Genomic DNA, 23,005 nt, shown 5'->3' on the forward strand with positions numbered 1-23,005 from the left:
GTGAGAGGTCTGTGTATATTCGCCACCTGAGAAACCACTAGAAAGCTGTAACAACTGCCTCTGACGTTTATCAATGTATAGTGAAACCCCTTTGCCTGAACTTATACATTAACCTTTGCACGGGTGCAAAGTTAAGAGGCAGTCTTTATCATTGCGTGGAGGACGTGCCTTCTTAAGGCCCTTGAGGAGCAAATTAATGAACTCTACCGTGGCTTAATACTTAGCACTTGAAGATTGCAGGATTCGAATGAAAATACAATTAATGCATGAACAACTATTATATCTATTGCATAAGTACACAGAGGAGGTTGGGACAGAAGAAGATAAAGTACCAAGCTGAATTGTATGCTTTGAATCATGCTCTTGGTTGGAGGCAGAATATGGGAAATCCTTGAGGGGCTTGACGTGTAGATCCAGAGTCATTTGGTTGAACGAAGGGCATGGCAAGCTGGTGGGGCAAACCACTCATTGTGAAATCCCCCGAACCAGCAGAAGGCGCAGCATCTGTAAGTAACTAGAGAGGATCTGAGGACACCGCAAGGTCATTATAAAAGAATGAACATAACCTTCCACTCGTCGCAGAGGGGCTAAGGACCAAAGATCTGAGTAATAGCCATCTCTAAGATTGCATTCATGCCGAATAGTCCGCATCTTTACACCCGACGCAAGTGTATTACATCGTTTCATTTGCAGAAGGTTGGGTTTGCGTTCACCCAGGCAACCTCAAACAGACTATGAACTGTAAACTAAAGTCATTGTACGGAGATGCTTTTTCAACAATTGGCGGGACATTAAGCGGATAAAATGCAGATCCCAGCAATTTCTACAGTAGCCTGCATGGAGCATTGGCAGGTTATTTTCATACTGCTGTTAATCTGGAGAGTGCATCAGCAAACTCTGCGGCCAGCGCATAGGATTATAAATCAGACAACGTGCATTAAAAACATTATAACACAAAATGCGACGTTATGCAGTGAGGAGGTTTCACCGATGACAGGTGGCTCTGATGAGATTGTACCACTGCCTTTCTCTGTACACAGGGGACCAGTGAGGTAAGCAGTCACCAGAATGAATGCATGACCCTATAGGTTACTGGATGTTGCACACAGCATAGATAGCAAAACAAGCGATGACGCACAAATAGTTGTTTCCCATGTTTTGATGCGGACTGCGTCACACCAGCAATGAACCTCTCTGGAGTTTACTAGCGAGCGACCCGAGACCACCTCTTTTAGCGGAGCAGAGGTATCGGACTGCTTCCACACCAATCCAACGAACCGCATCAAGGGGTTAACACTACAGGGACCGATTAAATAGTACTAACCAAGCAGGTGTGAACGTGACCTAAGACTATGGTGCCTTAAGGTTTGGACAGAAAGGCTAGCGCTTGTTCCTTATAAATATAAAACATCTCTTTTAGAGAGACTACCAGTGGGAGACCATAATTGAAGGCAGTAATCAGTATTGAATGTATTACAAGTCTAATATGTAGTATAACGTAGAGCACTTTGAACATTTGGAAAGGCGCTAAATAAATAACATGAATTGTAATTATGGCTGTTCTGATGCGGGACAGCTTGTCTGGTGGCAGTGAAGCTTGCATCAGCACACTATCGAGAATGATACCGATAATTCTAGACGTGTGGAAGGGCTTCCAGTTCCTGTTCTGAAAGAGGTAGGCCTAGCTGTTGAAAAGTTTTATCTGGGAAAGTTAACTAGGAAATGGTTAAAATATGGACACCAAGGGGTGCTTGCAGGTGTTGCAGAGAATCCAGCATACTGCTTCTGATGAGGTGTCAAAGAAACGTAGGCTACTATGGAAACCAAATGCACATTTGATTGTAAAACCTTAAAATATATATGCCACAGAAGGCATATGGGATGTCTGCTTTCCCTGCCATGTCATCTACAGAGCAAAGAAACGGGAAAATCTTTAGTAGTTATTAATACTCTTAACAGAATAATCGTGAGGAACTAACGGTTCAAGAAACGTTGCTAGAATAATTCCTCCTAGCACTAGGCTAGGGGCCTGTCGTGTTTTTAAACGTTTAAATAGCAGCACGTGTAATACTCCTGGCTCCTTCAGTGCAAACTTCAGTCTTGAGTGCAGGTTTCAACAGACATGGGTCCCTGGGAGCCAGCATAACCTGCTAAAACACCTTGATTTAAGCCTGTGATAAGGTCATTTGACGAACATCTGTGATTAGAAAGAGCTTGGAAACGATTTGCAGCATGTGGCCTACTGAGGCACACCCAGCGAGGGGCAGAATATTGCAGGTAGAGCTTAATTCCTGTAAGGAAAAACTCTTCTTTGGTAGGTGATTAAATGTACATGGCCGCTTGGCAGAGAATGATTCATGGTACAGTATTCATAGAAAATACACTGTAGGAGAGATTGAAGTCTAAAATGATGGTCAAAAATGTATCGAGCTTCCCTTCATATTCCCGTGATGGAAATTATTAATTTATTTCCATTTTTAATTTCATTGATTTATAGTAGTATAAATACTTATACACATACAACTTCTGTATAATTGCCTCAAATATGACTTACTGCATGCCAAATATTTCCATAATAAAACATTGCTTATGCAGAATAGTATTATATACCTGCCAAGATGCGATTCCTAAGGAATTGCTGCTGCAGGGGGCAGGAAGCTAGAACTCGTGGCTGGATCTGGGACTCCAATTCCCAGAATCCTCGGGAGTGTGACGTCAGTGGCACAAGTGGTTGAACGCGGAAGTAGAAACATTTGTTTTCATGCAGGCAGAGGAAATCGAGTTTGTTCACGGGAATATATCGTGCAATTAAAGGCTTCAAGCGCTGATGTTTACTTCGAGAAGGTAGGACAGGGAGGCAGGTACTTTGGGAATGCCGGGGTCAGCTTGCTCTTGCCTTTTTTGGTGTTTAATTACCCGCCGACCGAGAGACTCTTAGCTGACACACAAGAAAGGGGTTGATACCGGAGCTGGCGTAGAACTCGGGACTTCCTCTGGCCCAAAGGATATTAAAAGCTACTCCAGATGAGTACGGAAGGGACACCTGAATGTGTGTCGTGCGGGAGCTGTGGCTCGTTCCAGCGGCGTCTGAACCATGCTTTGAGCTAGCCTGTGTTTCGGGAATGAGGTATTTCTTACGGCTTCTTGCGTATGATGATTCGGTTCCAGAGTCGGAGATTGCAATAGACATTTGCAAGGACAGCACCGGCAGGCAAGCAGCAGCAACATGAAACACAGCAGCAGGAACATGAACGCAGCAATAGCAAGTGAACACAGCAGTGGCAGCAGGCAAGCAGCAGCGAGGTAGCTGCAGCAATAGCAGCAGCAAGCAATGCATGGAGAGAGATCTGGCAGGTTAAATAGAGCGGCGTATTAAGGAGACTCTGTTTGGTTGGTTGTAGAGTGGCAAGGGGGCGTTATGTATGAATGCAGCATAAGTGCTCGCAGGCTTCGCCTCATTAATTCACTAAAAATATTTATATTTTAATGGAGCCTCGTCGGCAGATCAGGATCCTAACGCGTAGCAGAGGGATCTTGAGCTGCATGAAGGGTGTTATTTTCCCCATAAGGAACAAGTCGCTGCAAATTATCCCGCTTATTACATGGCCACATTCTCAACAAAGTAACGACATGTCCCAATATTAATTGAAATGCTTTTATGGATTTAGAAAATGTTTTTATTGATTTAAAAAATAGTTGTATGTATTGATTTAAATTGACATGCATCCGCTAAGAAAAATAGTCCGTTGTTACCGTTTTTTAAACAGTCTGAATGAAACGGCAGCTCTCAATTTACATAACAAATGGCCCATCAACCACAGCTCTTTCCCCCACTTCCCCCCTGATCTTTCTTCTCCAGCAGCTAAATTAACTGTAGGTTACTCTGAGTGACAAGCTTACAGTTAGACACAACCAGGGGCGCCGCCAGGGATTTTGGGCCCCATGAAAAGATATCACATTGGGCCCCACCACCAGGCCCAGGCCACGCCAACCAAGCACAATTGCTGTAACCACACCTCCAGAACCCAACCGACTCATTTATGCTTTAAATAACTCTACCTGTACAGGCTTGCATCTATCTTGTAGTCCAATACTAACTGCACAATATTTACTGACACTGAGTGGTGAACATATAACACTGTGCAGACATGCAACATTCTGCTGCAGTAGAATTCACTATTTGATATAACACTAACATTCCTGACAATAGACCTCAATAGTCATCTTTTATGGTGTACATGCCTTTTTAATAACATTTTTGAATGGAACATTCATAAATCAATCAGATTTTTGTATTAAATATACCAACTACAAAATAAGCGGGTATTAAAGTGTAAACGGACAACAAAACAGAAATGGAAATGAAAAGGCCTGATGGTGGTGCTAAATCGGAGCCTATTACCTGTTCTTAGTCTTTTTCTCATCATGCATCGTGTGTGTAGTGATCCAATATCGTTACCATAGCCTTGCCCTTTAACAGTTATTACGAGCCCTGGCTCAGCCTTACTCACCAAGAGCCCAGCGCCTAGCCTTCTTACAGGCAAAGTCACTGATCAAGTCCTTGAAGTCCAGCTTTCTAGCCAACTGGCTTTCAATGGACAGCATGGCAAGACTGCAAAGCATTATGGGGGGACAGGGCTGCTGAGCCTAGAGATGGATCTGTTGGTCCTGGCACCAGGGGGAGGGACAACTGATTTAGTATGAATAGCTGCTAAAAATGTACCTGCATTTATTAAATGTCAGCTAAAAGAGCAGTGAAATTAAAAACCTCTGAATTTTCTGTGAAGATATTAACAGTACTTAATGTCAGCAAAACATTACAAGTATTATTTACAATGGACTAAGCTTAGCTAACAGACTAATTTCCACCACTCATGGACCACACCCACCTTTTCTTTTGAAAAACTGGGTGACATACTGTCGCCCTTTAGTCCCTCTCTCTTGTCTTTCTCTCCTTTCTTTTCTTTTTGAAAGCCTGACTTTGTTAGTCGTTGAGACATTGTACACACGTAAGTACTAGCATCCCTCCTCACATGCTCTCACTCTCTGCTGCTAGAAAGAGCGGTGCCGCACAGCATTTGGAGACAAGACCAAACCATTACATGTAAATAGAGGGGGGTGTTCGATGCTTTGGATAATTAACTTTTGGAAGAAAAAAAGTGGAATGAATCGTAAGTTTAGTGAGTACATCATCAATATGACGTTATATTAATGTTAATTATTGATGATTGATGAAAGATTACTTAAACATTTTTTCTTAATGTTCTAAAAATGTTTGGGGCCCCTGTCAGTCACGGGCCCTTACGGCGCCCCTGGACACAACACTGTCATTGCAAGTGACCCTCAGTTAGTTGACTGCTAAATTCGTTACTGATAAAAAAGGGCTTCTACTGTACCTAATTACCTTAACACTAGAACCGCCAGAGGTTTTTGTATAGGCCTACCTAACACCATCAAATCCCGCTATTAGAATGCAATTTTTAACAACATAGGGTGCTACATAACACACTTTCAGGAAAAGTCATGGACTGGGAGACTTTAATATTTTATTGAACAAAAAGTTACATTGCACACACACAACACACATCACACAAATTGACCCGATTGGCGGTTCTAGTGTTAAATAAACTCACTAATTAATTAAACCAGTTCAATACGCATTATTCTTATTCTTATCATTCTTTAAGAGCGCAGAAATAGTCTTAAAATCAGACCTGTTTTTTAAATGAAATCTGACGACAGGCAGTTAGCTCTGATCACCTATGATAAATGCGCCACACATAATCGCTGGCCATTCAGCCACAGAGCTCGCTCTATACAAATCAAACTGTAGACGGTGTGAAGGCACCTATTATTTTAAATAATGGTCGGAATGTGACCTGTGAGCCTTCTGAATTACCGTGGGACAGCACATTCTAAACTAAAATGAATAGAAAATAAAGTAACATCTTATCTTAATAATATCTTCATATAAATAATAATAATAAATCATACAGTATGTGTCCGAAAGGGAGCAGGAGGAAGCAAACACAAAAAATATACAAAAAATATACTGCATATTAAAGCAAACGATTGTAAAGGTAAAAGTATGAGCATAACAAATAAAGAAGTGTAATGTAAACATTTACATTATTATTATGATTATTTAATATATAAAGACTATATATTATTGAATCACAAGATTAGATATACTTTAGTTGATCTAAAATATTGATGTGTTCAAATGCTCTTCAAAACACAACTGCAAGTCCATGAAACTTGTCTTTCTGTATTTGTGAATGAAGCGCCATCGCCTGGTTAAAACCTGAAATTTAAAATCTGGCAACGCCCTCTTGGAAATAGTGGGAGGGCTTAACATTCCTCGATACTGGTTTTAGTCAGGTCGTAGGCAGGAAGCTATAAACTGGAGTCTGAAATGAGGTGCTACATATGTAGCTAGGTAGCTAACTTGATCCAGCCACTCCTGGTCCTTTCATCAGAAGGGAAGTGAAAGAACGAGCAAGACCCATTGCTGGTATGATTACATAGCCGCGGGAAGTATGGGTGCTGCAGCACCCCCTGTTGGCGAGTGGTGTACATTTGAAAAACTGAGTGACCACCTAAATAAAAATGATTAAACTACATAAAATAGTTATGATTTTACTTAAAATAAAATTAGCTGTATACAGTAGCATATAATAGTCATTGTATATATTTGTATATATCAGGTGGCTTGAATTTATTTTCCAAATAAATAAAATCCGAGTCATCTAGGTCGTAGGTCGTGGGAGAGTGACGTAATTGACGCGACACACACACTGCAGAGTGACAACTTTCTAGAATGGCGCAAAAAAGGATTTTGGATTTTTTTCTCCAACAAACAACCCAATAAAAATAGTGGACCACCAGCTACTCCTCAGCCCACCACCTCTACAACTAGAGTAATATGACACAGAAGAGACTGACACATCTGACTTTTATGCATGTCCATTGTAACATTTTGGACAATGTGGATGTATCTGCTCTAATGAGGGTCTTCATTAGTGCCACCCCAGGCTACATTTGGAGTTTTGTGAAGCCCCAACACAAGGTAAGACGATATTTTTCCTTTAATGCTGCTGCCGCTGTGCAGTGTTTTGGCTTGTCAATCAGTTACAATTGAATTCATAGTTTTATTAATATTGTAAATAATATTTTCTGACTATTTTTAATGTTATGTAGGTTTGTAAGACCCATAGTGCAGCTGTTGCTAAGTGATGTAGGTCTATAATGGTTTATTAAGCCTAGTTAAGGCGAGACACCCCAGGTGAATAGGGTAATTTCTCCAGTTAATTACCTACAATAAGGCAATTGTTTCTTATATTACAAGTTTTCTCAATATGCAAATGAGCCATTATCTCATTAAATGTGCGCATGTTTTAACACATTTCAGGAACCGAAATCTGAACTTTGGATAAAGCCAGGTTCAAAATTCTCGTTTCATTTTGTAGTCATATTAGCATCTAAGGCTTTTACAGAAGGGATTTTGGATATCTCTTTTTATCACTCCATAAATCAGAAAATACTGTCAACAGCCCTAAAATATCAATTTTCGCCATGTTTCTAGGTATAAAATCTTATATAATTCAGGCTATGAATGATATATGAACAAACCCTTCAGTAAAAGCCTTCATAATATTGATAGGAATATAACTGGAAGGTTTGGTGTATGTAAGTGCAACTGAAATGGACATTTCGAACTCAGAGTAGGAGAAAAAACTCATTTTGAGAAAATGACCTTTAAAGATTGCAGTGAGGCGCTAGCTAAACCCTCCTGTTCTTTGGATGACTGCTTGCGCCTCGACGCACTCCGTGAAGGTATTTCATGTTCGGGGTCATTTGGTTTTTGTTTAATCTTGCTTCGTGCAAGTGACAATTGTTGTTGTCTTCTCTGTGAAAGTTTTTTTCGCCGTTCTTTTGCCATTTCGAGATTTAAATTTCTAGCGGAAAGCTAACCAGGAAGTGTTTTAGCACACCACGTGACGCATCTGAACGAATCACGTTGTCAGAAATTGACACCAGCCAATGAGATTTCGTTTCTTGGTTTAAGACCCTTTGTACTTTCACGATTGGTTGCTGATACAAAGGAAATGACCATATTTGGATCCGATGAGATTGTGCAGGAGAGACGGAGCTTTTCCAACAATGACATTGTGCAAACAGCGGTCGCGGTACTTTGTTACGTTAGAATGCTAACTTTTGGTGAATTTAGGAGAAATATACAGATGCAAATAGACAAACTATAGTAACATGAACACTTAAATGTGTATTTTGTACGTTTTCCTTCCAAAAGCCTGAAAGAAAACATGTTATGGAATCAAAATAGCACAACATCTCAAAATTGACCAGTGCATGAAAAACGATGTTTTTGCCTGCCGTGTCTCGCCTTTAACAAACAATTTATGCGGCTCGTATCGCTGACAGCCGGGCCCGGCCCGCCCTTTTTTTTTTTTTTTTAAGCGGCTCCCTCCCCACTTTTGGCAGCACCTCCTGAGCAAAATGACTTCCCGCGGCTATGTATGATTACAACCTGGTACAAAGTACACAGGCATCTTATTAAAGTTATCTTATCTTAGCTATCTCTTATATTTAGTGGAGGAAAACAATTATGACATCAGTTATGACATCACTTACGCGACTCTGGGATTTGTAGTCTTTCTAGTTGTGTATTTTTCATTGTCTTATATTTCAACAGTTTTACAACAAACTGTGACTTTTTTTACGTGGAAAATATTTTTTAAGATTGACAAACATCATTATGTGTAATTCATGGCACAATTCAACCGGGATCGAAAGATACGTTTTATCTCGCCATTGACTTCAATACATAATTTTTCAGAAATAAGGTCCCATGTGTTCCACCGGAAAGGGAGGGACTTTGCCTCTCTATTCCCCACTGCCACATTTTTTTAATTCAAAACAGTGAATTTCGCCAGCTGTTGACTAGTTTGAAACAACTACTAAACCACAAAGTATTACATGTTGTGTGTGCCTCGTCCATGAAAGCAGGCTAAATTAGCTAACTAGCTAAATTGCTAAGCTGAAAGACTGGTTTGTTTGATATCCACATTAAGCTGAGAAGCTAACAGGGATGTACAAAGTTAATAAAGTACATACATATACTTACATGATTCAAAATCCACGAGTATTCATTTTAGACGAGGGTCCATGCTTTCTTCTCTTCAATCGTCTGTGACTGCTTTTTTTCAAATGTCTGTACTGTGCGCAATCTCATCTGACGTCATCAGGGGCGTCGCCCACCTTTACTCACATTGCCCTGTACATTTTACTAGCTTTTCACAGGTTGTAGGTCAACACATTAATTTAGTTAACATTTACTTTGTGCTATGATTTAACATTACTTATCAAAATGAAGATACAAAATTACTTGCAAATTCAAGTAACACATTAAATAAAAGGATAGATTTTGAGTAAAAGAAAATTATTAGTAATTTCTTGTAGGATTTAAACACATAATCACAGTATTATTTACTAATTTTTATCAGTGTAGGAAAACCATCTGATGGTTTAAAAATGTAAATTGCCTCTATTGTTTAAGGTATTTTTTTCATAGATGTAATAGTGTGATTAAATCTATAATGTGATTTACCTTTACAAAGCCTGTTTTCAGACACTATGCTTTTGTCTCCTCCAGCGATCGTAATATCTTAGTTAGTTAGAGGAGTCATCAGCATACATATCCCAATACAAATCCTTGTATTTAAGAATTTTCTCTGAAAATGGTTCCACTGCCAAGATGAGAAGAATCCCTCGTGGAACTTTGCGCCTCTAGAGATAACTTCACAGTTTAGGGTCACACCCTGTCAGAGGAAACTGGGAGGAGGGTTTGCCAGCACAGAGCAGGACGGTAGAGGGATGTTCACGTCAGGGAGTGAGCTGTGAAAAGGGTCAGAGTGAAGTGGGAAATGTGAGGTGTTGAGGAAAGGACAGCTGTGGTAAATGTTTCAGGGCTGTGCCAAGGGGAATACATGATAAAGCACTGAAATGACCAGAGCCTAAGACTGAGCGGTCAAAAGGCCAGATTAAATAACATACTTTATTTGATGTTTTATGGTTTACAAAGGTCCTGTTGGTATATGTACTCTACACACCAGCAATGAAACACATGAGCCCATCCATTTTTGTTTATTACACACAGTTAAGCTCACACACACTATTTTATGAACATACAGGTGCACCTACTGAATTAAAAACAGAACAAATTAAGCAAAAACCATAAAGCAGATTCAGATTCGGGTACTCCCCCTATTAATATACATGTAAAATGTCAGTACAGTAAAGACTAGAGATACCAATCAGACAGTTTCTACATTGCTGTTACAGCCCATGTGCATGGTAGATTAACTATTATTTTCCACTACGGTTTTTAATCAATGCGCTATAGCTTATTGGTCTATATCAATTAAAACATTATTTATCTCATACACAAAATCACTGTCCCATTCAGTCAGACAACCAACGTTTCAAATGTTTATTAGGCTACAGCCTCATCACTCCTCGCAAATATATTTGACATAGTAATATTATCAAAAGCTCATAGATAGTAATTGTATTTAAATTATTCTCAAAAATGTATGTTATTCATATTCACTAAAATGATGTGTAGCCGAAGGCTCTGGTGGTCCCTTCCAACCGATTTAGGAGACGTAAGTCTTAATCAAACACTAAGGAAGGAGCCACATTAAGTACGTATTCTTTGATTTTAGATAAAAAATGCATCTTTATTAAAGTTTTGATGCACTTCAGATCAAAATTATTCTGTGAGAGGCTTTCATACATGACCCAGATTTCCAGCACAAGAGCAATGCAGAGCGAAGCCTTTATTTCCTTTAAAAGTGATCTTCAGTCCTGTGCCATTCAGGGCTCAATTCATGCATACTTTCATATGTATAACAGAAATGAATGATAACTTGAACCAAAAAGCAGATAAATAATTCACACATCTGCACAATTGATTGTTTCAAACTAATGTTCTAGATCTATAAAATACCATGCTTTAGGTATATTATTGGAATTTCCCTTGAAATAAAAACAACCTTTTTGTTTTTAGGATCACCACCACCGTGGCCTGCAACATGGATCTGACCAAGTATCCCATGGACAAACAGACCTGCACACTACAACTGGAGAGCTGTAAGGACACTTCATACTTAATAAAGAAAATCAGCTCTGTGCAGCTTCAAGCCTTGGCTGGGACTTGGTAGGTGGGTGTGATGTCAAATGAATCATATCAAACCCGAGGATCAAACAGATCACTTTCTCTCATCTTCTAAACTGCTGCTGTGTGTGTGCTTTGTGTGTGTGTGTGCTTTGTGTGTGTGTGTGTGTGTGCTTTGTGTGTGTGTGTGTGTGTGTGTGTGTGTGTGTGTGTGTGTGTGTGTGTGTGTGTGTGTGTGTGTGTGTGTGTGTGATGTCACACAGCAGACAAAAACTGCAGGGTGCAATTCCAGTCATGATGTATTCTCCTGTGTTGGTTAGTCAGCCATAAATTACTGTCATACGAACATGAATATCTACCCACAGCACTGAGACTGCTCTTGTAAAGGTCTTTAATGACATCCACTTAAACACAGACAGTGGCAGAACTTCAGTGTTAGTATTATTAGATCTCAGTGCTGCGTTTGACACTGTTGACCACAGCATATTACTAGACCGACTGGAAAACTGGGTGGGACTTTCGGAAACAGTTCTAAATTGGTTTGAATCCTACTTAAAGGACAGAAACAACTTTGTTTCTATAGGTAAATACACATCTGAGTTGACAAATATGACATGTGGGGTTCCTCAAGGCTCCATCTTGGGGCCTCTTCTCTTTAACATCTACATGCTACCACTGGCTCAGATAATGAAAAACAACTAAATAAGTTACCATAGCTATGCGGATGACACACACATTTACGTAACAATTTCACCAGGAGACTATGCTCCAATTCAAACACTGAGTAAGTGCATTGAACAAATCAATGACTGGATGTGTCAGAACTTTCTCCAATTAAACAAAGATAAAACTGAGGTAATGGTTTTTGGAGCCAAGGCAGAACGTATAAAAGTTAGCATTGAGCTTCAGTCTGCAATGTTCAAAACAACAGATAAAGCCAGAAATCTAGGTGTAGTCATGGACTCTGACCTGAGTTTCAATAGTCACATTAAAACAGTTACTAAATCAGCCTACTATCACCTAAAGAATATATCTAGGATTAAAATACTAATGTCACAGCAGGATTTGGAAAAACTTGTCCATGCTTTTATCTTCAGTAGACTGGACTACTGCAATGGTGTCTTCACAGGTCTCACTAAAAAATCTATTAGGAAGCTGCAGCTGATTCAGAACGCCACTGCTCGAGTCCTCACTAACACTAAGAAAGTGGATCACATCACTCCTGTTCTGAAGTCTTTACACTGGCTTCCTGTGTGTCAAAGAATAGATTTCAAAATACTGCTGCTGGTTTATAAAGCACTGAATGGTTTAGGCCCAAATTACATTTCTGACCTCCTGCTAAATTATGAACCATCCAGATCTCTCAGGTCTTCAGGGACTGGTCAGCTTTCTGTCCCCAGAGTCAGAACTAAACATGGTAAAGCAGCGTTCAGTTATTATGCTCCAAATATCTGGAACAAACTCCCAGAAACCTGCAGGTCCGCTGCAACTCTGACTACTTTTAAATCCAGGCTGAAGACTTTTCTTTTTGTCGCTGCTTTTAATTGAACTATTCATATCTTAGACTGCCCTGTAACTTTTATCCATGTATTTTTTCTTTTAATGTTTTTAATTTAAACGTAATTAAACTCCATGACATTTATGAGAGGGACTGATCGAAAGTAGGATATTTGGGATATCCGTCGTAGCCAGGGTTTACGATCAGTTTTTGGGTGATTTGTACTGAGGAACAAGTATCACATCACAGACGGGTGAAAAATAGTGTTTTGGTAACACGGGGTGTTCAGGTAACACTTAAAGACTTTGTTATGGAACGCAAAGCAGAGTAGGGGGCTAGTACACCCTCCTGAGGGTCCGATTGTGGATGTCATGCAAGCAAAACATGGTGAAAACAGTCTGTCTAAATAAAAAATCTGGACGGAAATGTTCGGATTTCTAAAGGGAGGTTCTTTGAGTAAATTAAAAATCAAGAACCTAAAGAATAAATTACAAGAACATGAAGATGGAATGAAGGGTAAAAATAAAGAAGGCTTTCAATGCTCGGTGAGATGTACAGTGTCTAAATTGTTTAAAGTTAAACGTAATTAAACTCCATGACATTTATGAGAGGGACTGCTCGAAAGTAGGATATTTGGGATATCCGTCGTAGCCAGGGTTTACGATCAGTTTTTGGGTGATTTGTACTGAGGAACAAGTATCACATCACCGACGGGTGAAAAATAGTGTTTTGGTAACACGGGGTGTTCAGGTAACACTTAAAGACTTTGTTATGGAACGCAAAGCAGAGTAGGGGGCTAGTACACCCTCCTGAGGGTCCGATTGTGGATGTCATGCGAGCATAACATGGTGAAAACAATCAGTATAAATTAACAATCGGGATGGACATTTTCGGATTTCCAAAGGGAGGTTCTGTGAATACATTAAAAATCAAGAACCGAAATAATTGAACTATTCATATCTTAGACTGCACTGTAACTTTTATCTTTTAATGTTTATTTTATTAGCTTTTCTTTTTAATGACTGATTTTAAATGCCATTTTCCTAATGTCTTTCATTTTTTGTTTTTCTTTTAATGTTTCTTTTAATATATGTTATGCCTTTGTCTGAATGTCTTTCATTTTTGTAAAGCACCTTGAATTGCCTGGTGCTGAAAGGTGCTATATAAATAGCCTTGCCTTGCCTTGCCTTGCCTTGCCTTGCCTTGCCTTGCCTTGCCTTGCCTTGCCTTGCCTTGCCTTATCTTATCTTATCTTATCTTATCCTTCATCTGGGATAGTTGAACAGGGAAATATGCCAAATTCTTGCCCAGAGTAAGATGAGAAGATCATTAGCTCTCCTGTCTTTCTTCTTAGTACGGAAGAGTGTATGGGTCAGGTATAAGGAGAAAGAAATGAGAGGAGGAATATGTTTTAACTTATTTTGAATTGCAAGACTAAAGTTGAAAGGTCTAAAATAGAATTGTAGTGAATAAAGTCAAAATGTTGAGGATAAAGTCAACCTTTTGGAATTGCACGTACGCAACTACTTTCATTTACTTTCAACATGTTGTCATGTTACAGCTAGAGTGATGACCCATTAGCTTAGCATTATAGGCTAAATAGCTAGGCAAGCACTTTGCCTTTCTCCAGCCTTTTCGCTAAGCTAAGCTAGCTCTATTGCCATAGTAGATAAAGGTTCCCTGTGGAGTTAGTGATCATTAAATTACCATTAAGAAGCATAATGTTTGTTACCCATAAAGGATATCAATGCACTCTTGGGAGCATTACAAAAAACTGGTTTTGCAAATATTTATCGAATCAAGAACGACAACTAATACTTGTTTAGATGTCACAAATACACACATGTGATTTAGTGAGGAACCAACTGGTATAAACTGAGTTTATTCACAACACAATTCAGGGCACCAGAGTGAAATCAGCTAACAAAAAAGTAAAAAACTGATCCTTTACTGATCCGTACTTTGCATAGCAACTCCCATAAGTCTTTGGGCAGCATATTTACAAATCCTCTTAACATTTTAATATCTTAAATATCCAAACCTCTGACAGTAGGCTTAATGTGTTGAGAATCATTGATGTTGAAGAATATTTGTCAAATGTTGGAATGGTTTCAATTGGCAATGCAGTGGCAGTTGGTTTAAAATCAAGATTAAATAACATGGCAAGGTATGTTTTTATTTGGCTGTCAGCTGATGGTAGGAAGGAAAAAAGCCTTCCTTCCACAGCCTTCCTTGCTCATCTGGCTTTTGCTCCGTGCTATTAGATAACAGCCAGCCAGGCTAAGCTAAGTCTGATCCCTGCCAGAAGCCCACCAGGACCTCTGTGCCAAATAAAACATGTAACGGCAGCTCCAGTGCCACTTAGCAGACAAAAAGACATCTGGAGGTTAAAGTTAGGTAACAGAGAGGATGATGGATCCTTCCTCCGCTCCTTTAATAATTCCAGGCTAAATATCTGCATCTATCTCCCTCTCTTCTCCCCCTGTCTCACAATCTCTCCCTCATCCTGCTGTTCTCTCCGCTGTGTTGTCTCCTCTCTTTCAATTCCTACCCTCCCTCTTGCTTTATGAAGATGTATATAAATGGATTTACTTCTTTTAATGTTGTGCCAAAAGTGGATCCTCTGCACAGGAGGAAGGTTTAAAGAAAGCGTCGTTGTGGGAGGGTGTGCGGCATTTAGATCGGGATTGCGGTTAAATATCTAGTGCCTACTGACAGCAGAAAAAGTCAGAAGATAGTCACAGTCTTTTGTGGTCTGTGATGTTATGTAACTTTGAGTGGGGGCTCTGATACATGCTTTGTATTTGTACTGAAATGTCAGAGCTTTAGGTAAGGGAAATAATGAGTACAATGAGAGAGAACATTGTGAATTAACAGGACCTTTCAGCATCAAAGTCACCGTCACCCTTCATTAAGCGACGTTGCTTTCAGCACAGTGGCTCACCCTGTCAATAATACATGACTCCATATGGGTTTTAATGGGAAGATAAATAGTAAAATAATGAGCATGCCATGTAAAACAGATCATAGACATGTATTCAAGATTCAGCGTACTGCACTTCCTCTTCTTATTCTCTTGCTCCCTCTGCAGAAAAATGAGAAAAATGCACCACAGAGGATAATAATCACACCTTTCTGTCCTAATCACCACTTCTTATTAATTGATATTATATTTATGCTAAGTGTGAAATTGCTTTCAATAGCACAATGATGTTTGACCAGATTCATTTTACATGGCTTCTTATTTGGGTTATCGGGCTCTCTGGAGCCCGGTGCAATATGCATGATTAGTCTGCCATGATACCAGAGTTAAGCTCTTCATCAGCACATTTTGCTTTGAAGTGAACATGAACACCACAAATGCATTTCCATTAGCAAATCCTCTACGTCAGACTGGGTTAGGGTGAATAATGGAATAATAGTCTGTTTGCACTGGGACTGTAATTACATGAAACCTGATTATTCTTTTTCAAAGTGTTGTGTTGTTTTAATGGCAAATATACAGTACTTTAGTGTTGGTGAACCCAGAGGAACAATAGCTTCTTAAACTAGATGTTCAGATGTTGCCAAGTGTTTATTTTTCATGCTGATATTTAGCATTAGAGGGAATTTACCTCCCAGTAAGGGTTGCAATCCCAAACAACTCAACCATGAAATGATCAGACTTTAGCAAAGCAATTAACATTTGCATCTGTTCCCTCCATACCTTGGGATTTAGTAACCGTTAATGCTGCATCTATATCATCATCACCATCATCATCATCACATCATTATTACAGTACTTTTACCAGCTTTCTTTGTTTTGCCTCTTTCTTAGACTTTAATGAAGATAGTTGAGTTACATAAGTCTAACTGTGAAGTTACATGTACACAAGTGAGTTAAGCCAGTATGATAACATATCTTTATGTTGGAATTATTGCCACGGTTAAGTAAGGCAAATGAGACTGAATTGTGTTGAATTTGTATTGGTCAGTATAGAGAACAGCACACCTACCTATCAATTAAATCCAAGTTGACCAGACAATGTTGAATTTAACTAACACAGCCATGTTGGTTGCACATTAGTCAGCTATTTCCTTATTAATCATGTTGAACACAAATCAGTTTTTGGAAATTGTTGACATAACTGGATACAATATTATATATCCTGTATTTAACCAGGTTGTTGGGAAAATACTTAATGTTCTCTTCTAATATCTTAGTAGCACATGATAACAAAGGCCCTATGCTGTGTACGTAACAGGATCCGATGTATGATAGAAGAGCGTCAGGACACACTGTTTTAGGCATATGATAGCTATGTGTCAACGATTAACATGATGATTCAGCCTCTATGGAGATAGACATATGACTGTCATGTTTATTGATTATACAGGCCTTAGCTTATCTGAGCTAAACATTGAATACTGCTTTGAACCAGTATTCTGCATCTTGTGACTGTAACACTCTCTTATGTATAAGCATGTCAAGGACACTATTCAGGGAACTAGTTTTACCATGCAGCTCTGTATGTGATGACTACTTCCATTCTTGCAAGGATAATAAATACATGTATCCTGGTATTGAAGCACTATCTTTCTAACACAGGTAAAAAGTCTCATTCAGATTAACGTCTCTTTTTCAAGAGCGACCTGGACAAGAGGACAGCATGAACAATGTTACAACGAATAAACACAAACAATACAGAGTGTTGTAAAACACAAATTAAGTGGCACATTATCCAGTCAATATGCAAATAAAATAAACTGTTATAAAGCCTAAAAAATGGCAACATTTTTAAATGACTTCCTTGAGCAAGATACTTATCCCCAAGCAGCTCCCAATGGCATGGCAAACCATGTGCGAAGGAATGTGAATAAGCAAGTGGCCCCTTGTATGGCAGCCTTTGTAATTGACTTATATTTCAATGCATTGTGAGAGATCGTAAAGACTGAAAAAGCGCTATACATGCAGACCATTAACCAGTTAAGCCCCATGCCCCCGGTACAAAACGCAACATCTTGCAAGAAACAGCATCTGAGGGCTTCTTAACATTTAACAAACTATGAATGTGTCATACCCACTTAACGGGAAGAAAGTCATCGATCAGATAATATTAACAATTGTTAGCTAAACGAAACACAAGGGTAATATCAAGCCTCTGAATTAGCCCTAAGCTAAAAGATGCTAACGCACTTAGCACAGAACTCATGGTAGAAATATTGTATTACTTATCGGATCTGCACAAACAAAACATCATATGAAAGCTGAGATTCCACAGATTCCAGAGGTATAAGTATCATCACTGTGCGACAAAACTCACCGCAGCTAAGGCAAATCCAGATAACACACAACTTAGCTTTACGGAGCCAAAACGGCCAAAACGTCTTACCTTTGCTGTTTTTCTGATCAAAAGTTGTGTTCAATGGCATTAAAATGATAAAAACGCTGCTGAAGGTTAATTCAATGTGTCTGTGTCACTTTGAAATGATTACTGATAATCCATCATAAGATTTATGTCAAAAACGGAGATTTCATATCAAGCTGAGAGCTATGAGAGCTGCAACCCAGCTTCCGGTTTTGGGCATTCTGGCTGCGCGTCACTCCATCACCAATGGGTAATGTTTAGATGGATTTTAGGAACTTCCCCTTGATTCTATTGGCTCTAACGGTTCAAAACAGGTGTCAATCATCAAAATTGACCGATGGGTTCCAGAGATATGGAAAATCCACCCAAATGAGCCCAGAAGTGTTTTGTTTTTCTAAACCTCTCTAAAAAGGTCTAGTTTCACTTGTTTTGCATCAATCTTGATACAGGGTACTTATTACATGTTATAGTTTGGATTACTAAAGCTTTTAGTCTAATATCCCATCATTCAAGGGTGGTTTTCACTATAAGCAATGGTTGTTTTTTGGACGGACACTATCATTTACATATTTTTACTATGTTCAATCTGAATTTACTTTAAAATAAAAAAAATCTATATATTGATTCTGACTTTTCTACATCCAACTCACAGGTTTACCATTGCTTTGAGAAAAAAGATTATTAATGTACACGTTTTAGCAGTGAAGATTATGGTCATTTGTTATGGGAATGTCATTTTCGAGCTTGAGATCAATACAAGCACGGCAACTGCATCAGGACAAGAAAATATGTTTTACCTGTAAAACTAACATTATGACCTTATAAACTTTCAGAGAACATGTTAGGTAACTGCTGCCTATGTGTGCATCCAGCTGACAACATAAGCAATTATCTGACTTGTGTTTGTGGCCATTTGACACATGAGTCAGTTGTTGACTCACAGACTTCGAGGCGAGTTCCCACTTAATGTGCGAGGGCTCCGGGCGGCCGTACTGTACTGTGTCATTGCAACAAGGGCTCGCTGGCAGACATTTTGAGCCCTTTATACACACTCCGTAAAGTCTGCATACATAAACGCTTTGCCTGAGGGAATTACTCACAATTCATAGCATTATGAAAACAAGGGTTTACTAGGGGAGGCCTGGAAGCATAAAACATGGTAAACAAGGAGGAGAGGCACATGGGTGTTTAGCCTTGCATATGAAATGTATACAGAGACTCTACATTTACATTAAGGATTTAAAATGGTAGTGTATACTGTATACTGTATAAACATCAAATAAGAGGAATGCAAGCATATGAGCTATATTGCATAATGTTTTACTCAAACCGTATCTTTTATTATTGCCCAAAGGTGGAGTTGTTGATTATAATACAATACACTTTCTGTCAAATTCAGCGAAAATGTCCTGTTTGTGCCTGAAAATATTCCAGGGTTCATATCCAAGTTTTATTTATTTTTATTTAGCTTAAAATGTGGTTTTCCAATAAAGCGTGAAAGCTCAAATTGTACATAACATGCTTTGGTGTTGACAAAGTAACAAAATACGTCACAGCAAAGTGTTGTACCATTCGTAGCTATACCATTTCGCCCCTTGTAGCTCCTCACTGACATTTATTAGCGTTCAGTCCTCATGGAATGTGTCAACAGGATCAGCACTAAGCAGCCGGGCAATTCATTCTGATGATACCACGGTGCATTTCACAGCCAGGTGTCCCATTTATGCAAGTCAAGGGCCATCAGCACAACTCGCTGCATCTCCTGACTCCATGGAATGCGTTTCACCTCAAATGTTTTCAGAAGTACATACGGGCTAACTATTGTTGTCATATAATGTTAAATAGTTTCCAAACGAGCGACCTCATTGGTCCATTGGGAATCTGGGAGCTGACTGCAAGCATTTGTCCAAACAGGAGCCTAGTGGCACGCCACTCAAGCACTGAATGGTTGTAAGAAATGTCCAAAAAAGCCGCTGTGGACACGTGGGTGCAGATTGGAATTCAGCCATTCAATCTGCTTTTATTAAGCCTTGTGTACAGCTGGTTGCTAACGATGCCTTATGATGAACGAGATAGTGTACTGTGGGTTGATCAGAGCTTAAAGCAGCTAGCCACAGCTTAACACATCAGTAGTACAAAACAGCAGGCAATCAAACAGAAAAACAGTTCAAGTCCAGCCTTAGACTGTCTTTAAGTAGAGCTGAGAGGAACTTTGGGTGATAATTCTCTGTGTGTTCTTCAATATAAACAACATATTACAACTTTGACATCCTTATTCAATTAGATTTTAATAAAAATACATTGAATACTTCTACTTTAGATAATTTTTCTGTAATCTACGTATGAAGGTGATTTCCATCTCTTTTTCATTTCTACAGGGGGTTACAACATCAATGATATCATGTTCTACTGGACCAGAGGAAACGAGTCTGTCAGCGGATTGGACACCCTACAGCTGGCCCAGTACACCGTAGAGGATCACTACACTTCTGTCTCAGAGGCCGTCTATGAAACTGGTAACAATGACCTTCATCTCTCAATGTCACATGTAGTGGGGTGGGGTTGGAGCCAAATGCAGGACAAATGATGAGTTAACAGAAAATATCTCTATTTTAGGTTTAATCCAGACATGGCAAGCTAAAACAAACAGAATATAACTTCACGTTGAACATGATACAACAATCAACCAAGACTAACAGAAAACCAGCACTTGAATAGAATCTGAACTAATGAGGGGATAAAGTGTAGGTGTACAGGAGGGCAGGTGGTTGCAGAGCTGATTGGGGGAAAGGTGGAACTATTAAGGCCAGTTCCGATAATCAAAAAGGTGGGAAAACACAAAAAGACAGAAAATAAAAACAGACATGACGCAGATGTAAAAAATAAAACAGCAGTAATATATATAGGTAACATATCCGATACATACCACATGTTTCTGTTGTGAAATACTGTACATTGACACACTTTTGTCCTTTTGTCCCAAGGCAACTACCCGAGGCTGGTGTTCCACTTTGAGCTGAAGAGAAGCATTCTGTACTTCATCCTGGAGACCTACGTCCCCTCCAGCCTGCTTGTTGTCCTCTCATGGGTTTCCTTCTGGATCTCCCTGTCCTCTGTTCCAGCACGCATTTGTATAGGTACGAATACAAAGACATGTTTCTTACCCTGATGTTTTCTCTTTAGTAAAATTATTTGTATGGCTACACAAAGAGGAGATATATTTTACTCTCCTTTTGTGAGCACAGTTGTTGGTTCGGATATTTAAAGGGCTGAGATGTTGAAGAGAGCATCTGTGAGATTGGTGTTTTTAAGTGAGAACATTCAAACTTAGATGTTGCCTTGAATTAAATCTGCCACTACCACAGGGGGCTTGAGAACACACCATTCTCAAACCTTAAAAAGCACACTGGATTTAAGGGACTACATTTTGGTGAGGTCAATGCTCACTTAAAAATAATGAAATTAAAAATAAGCTTTGACAGCACAGACAGAATTCCTCTTGTAATTTAATGTTGGCTTTTTTAAAGTATAGTGAGAAAGGCAGATTGGAAAAATATAACAACTGATCAAAATAAAGGTTGCTTAACAATGTTATATTCTGTGTTTCTTTGCTCCAGGTGTGACCACGGTCCTGACCATGACCACTCTGATGATGGGAGCCCGGACGTCACTGCCCAATGCCAACTGCTTCATCAAGGCCATCGATGTTTACCTGGGAATCTGCTTCAGCTTCATCTTCGGAGCGCTCATCGAGTACGCCGTGGCGCACTTCTGCAGCCTCAGTCACATGGACTCACACATCTTCATGGTGAGACCTTCATGCATACTGTTTTATAACCTGATAAAAGGGCACCCACTAAACTGAGTTTCAGGAATGCCATTAGTTCCTGCATGTGATGTGAAATAAAAACACAATATTGTGTAACGTGATGCACACGTCCCATCTGTTATACAATTGGTGCCCTCAATGGGATAAGTATCAAGTTTGGATGATAATGTTTTTAATAAGTGACAGGGAATCGCTTTGTGTTACTTTTTTTAAGACTCTAGGTTGCCAAATATTGTGTAATAACATCCATATTAGGTAATACATCCACACCAGGGTTTCCGTTAGCCGGTAATTACCTGTTTTTAGCTGGTAAAATGTAATAAAAACCGGTAAATTCAAAACCTGCCGGTCAAAATGTCCGCTAATAATTAGGGAGGCTCCGATCGATCGGCCGCCAGTCATTATCGGCCGATATTCACTCTTAATAGTTTGATCTGTGCTCTCCATAAAGGCCGATCAGGAGAGCTGGATCTGATCGATATGGACATAAACGCGAGTGAAGTATAACCGGACCCGAGAGAGAGATCAGATCAGCTGCTGCATAATCACCTGAAGCCCCGCCCACTGTTTAGCGAGCTGCATGAGAAACTGACGGGCTGTCAGGAGAGAGGGAGAGGGGAAAAGAGAGGATCCGTTTCTCCCGTGTTATTATTCAAAGTTAATGTAAACTTTTGAATAATGTACTTCATCTACTACAATTAGTTTGTTTGAATGTAATAATAATGTTGTTTGTTGTTTGTGGAATCATTTATTGAAAAATGAATCTGAATTCTTCCATCTGTTACGATTATAAACTGAAGCGATATAAAAATGACTCCCATTAACTGAGTTTTAAACATCAGCATATCCGGTCATAGTCCGGTAATTACCTGCTAACGGAAACTCTGCTACACAATTATTATTATCATTATTGAAACATGACCGGTAAGTTTCAAATTTGTCTGGTAAAATAAATTCTGTCCGGACATTTGACCGGCGAGAAAGAATCCTAGCGGAAACCCTGATCCACACAACAATAAAAACATTTTAAAATATATTATGAAATGACAGCTGTCTTTGTAAGAAACCCATTTTGGTTGCTTATTTCATAACACATGTATTATTTTATTATTTGTATTATTTATTATACGAAA

General features: G+C 39.3%; 1 protein-coding gene across 1 annotated transcript in view; it reads left to right on the forward strand.

Annotated features, from left to right (window-relative positions):
• LOC117550984 (gamma-aminobutyric acid receptor subunit pi) overlaps positions 1–23,005 on the forward strand; it is a 159,289-nt gene that overhangs the window by 132,230 nt on the left and 4,054 nt on the right. Inside the window, exons 6-9 of the mRNA XM_034223638.1 lie at positions 11,090–11,172; positions 20,422–20,559; positions 21,028–21,180; positions 21,661–21,851. Coding sequence (XP_034079529.1) covers positions 11,090–11,172; positions 20,422–20,559; positions 21,028–21,180; positions 21,661–21,851 — 565 coding nt within the window. The remainder of the gene's footprint in view (positions 1–11,089; positions 11,173–20,421; positions 20,560–21,027; positions 21,181–21,660; positions 21,852–23,005) is intronic.

The sequence above is a fragment of the Gymnodraco acuticeps genome, unplaced genomic scaffold (genome assembly GCF_902827175.1).
Source record: "Gymnodraco acuticeps unplaced genomic scaffold, fGymAcu1.1, whole genome shotgun sequence".
NCBI classification, from domain to species: Eukaryota; Metazoa; Chordata; class Actinopteri; order Perciformes; family Bathydraconidae; genus Gymnodraco; species Gymnodraco acuticeps.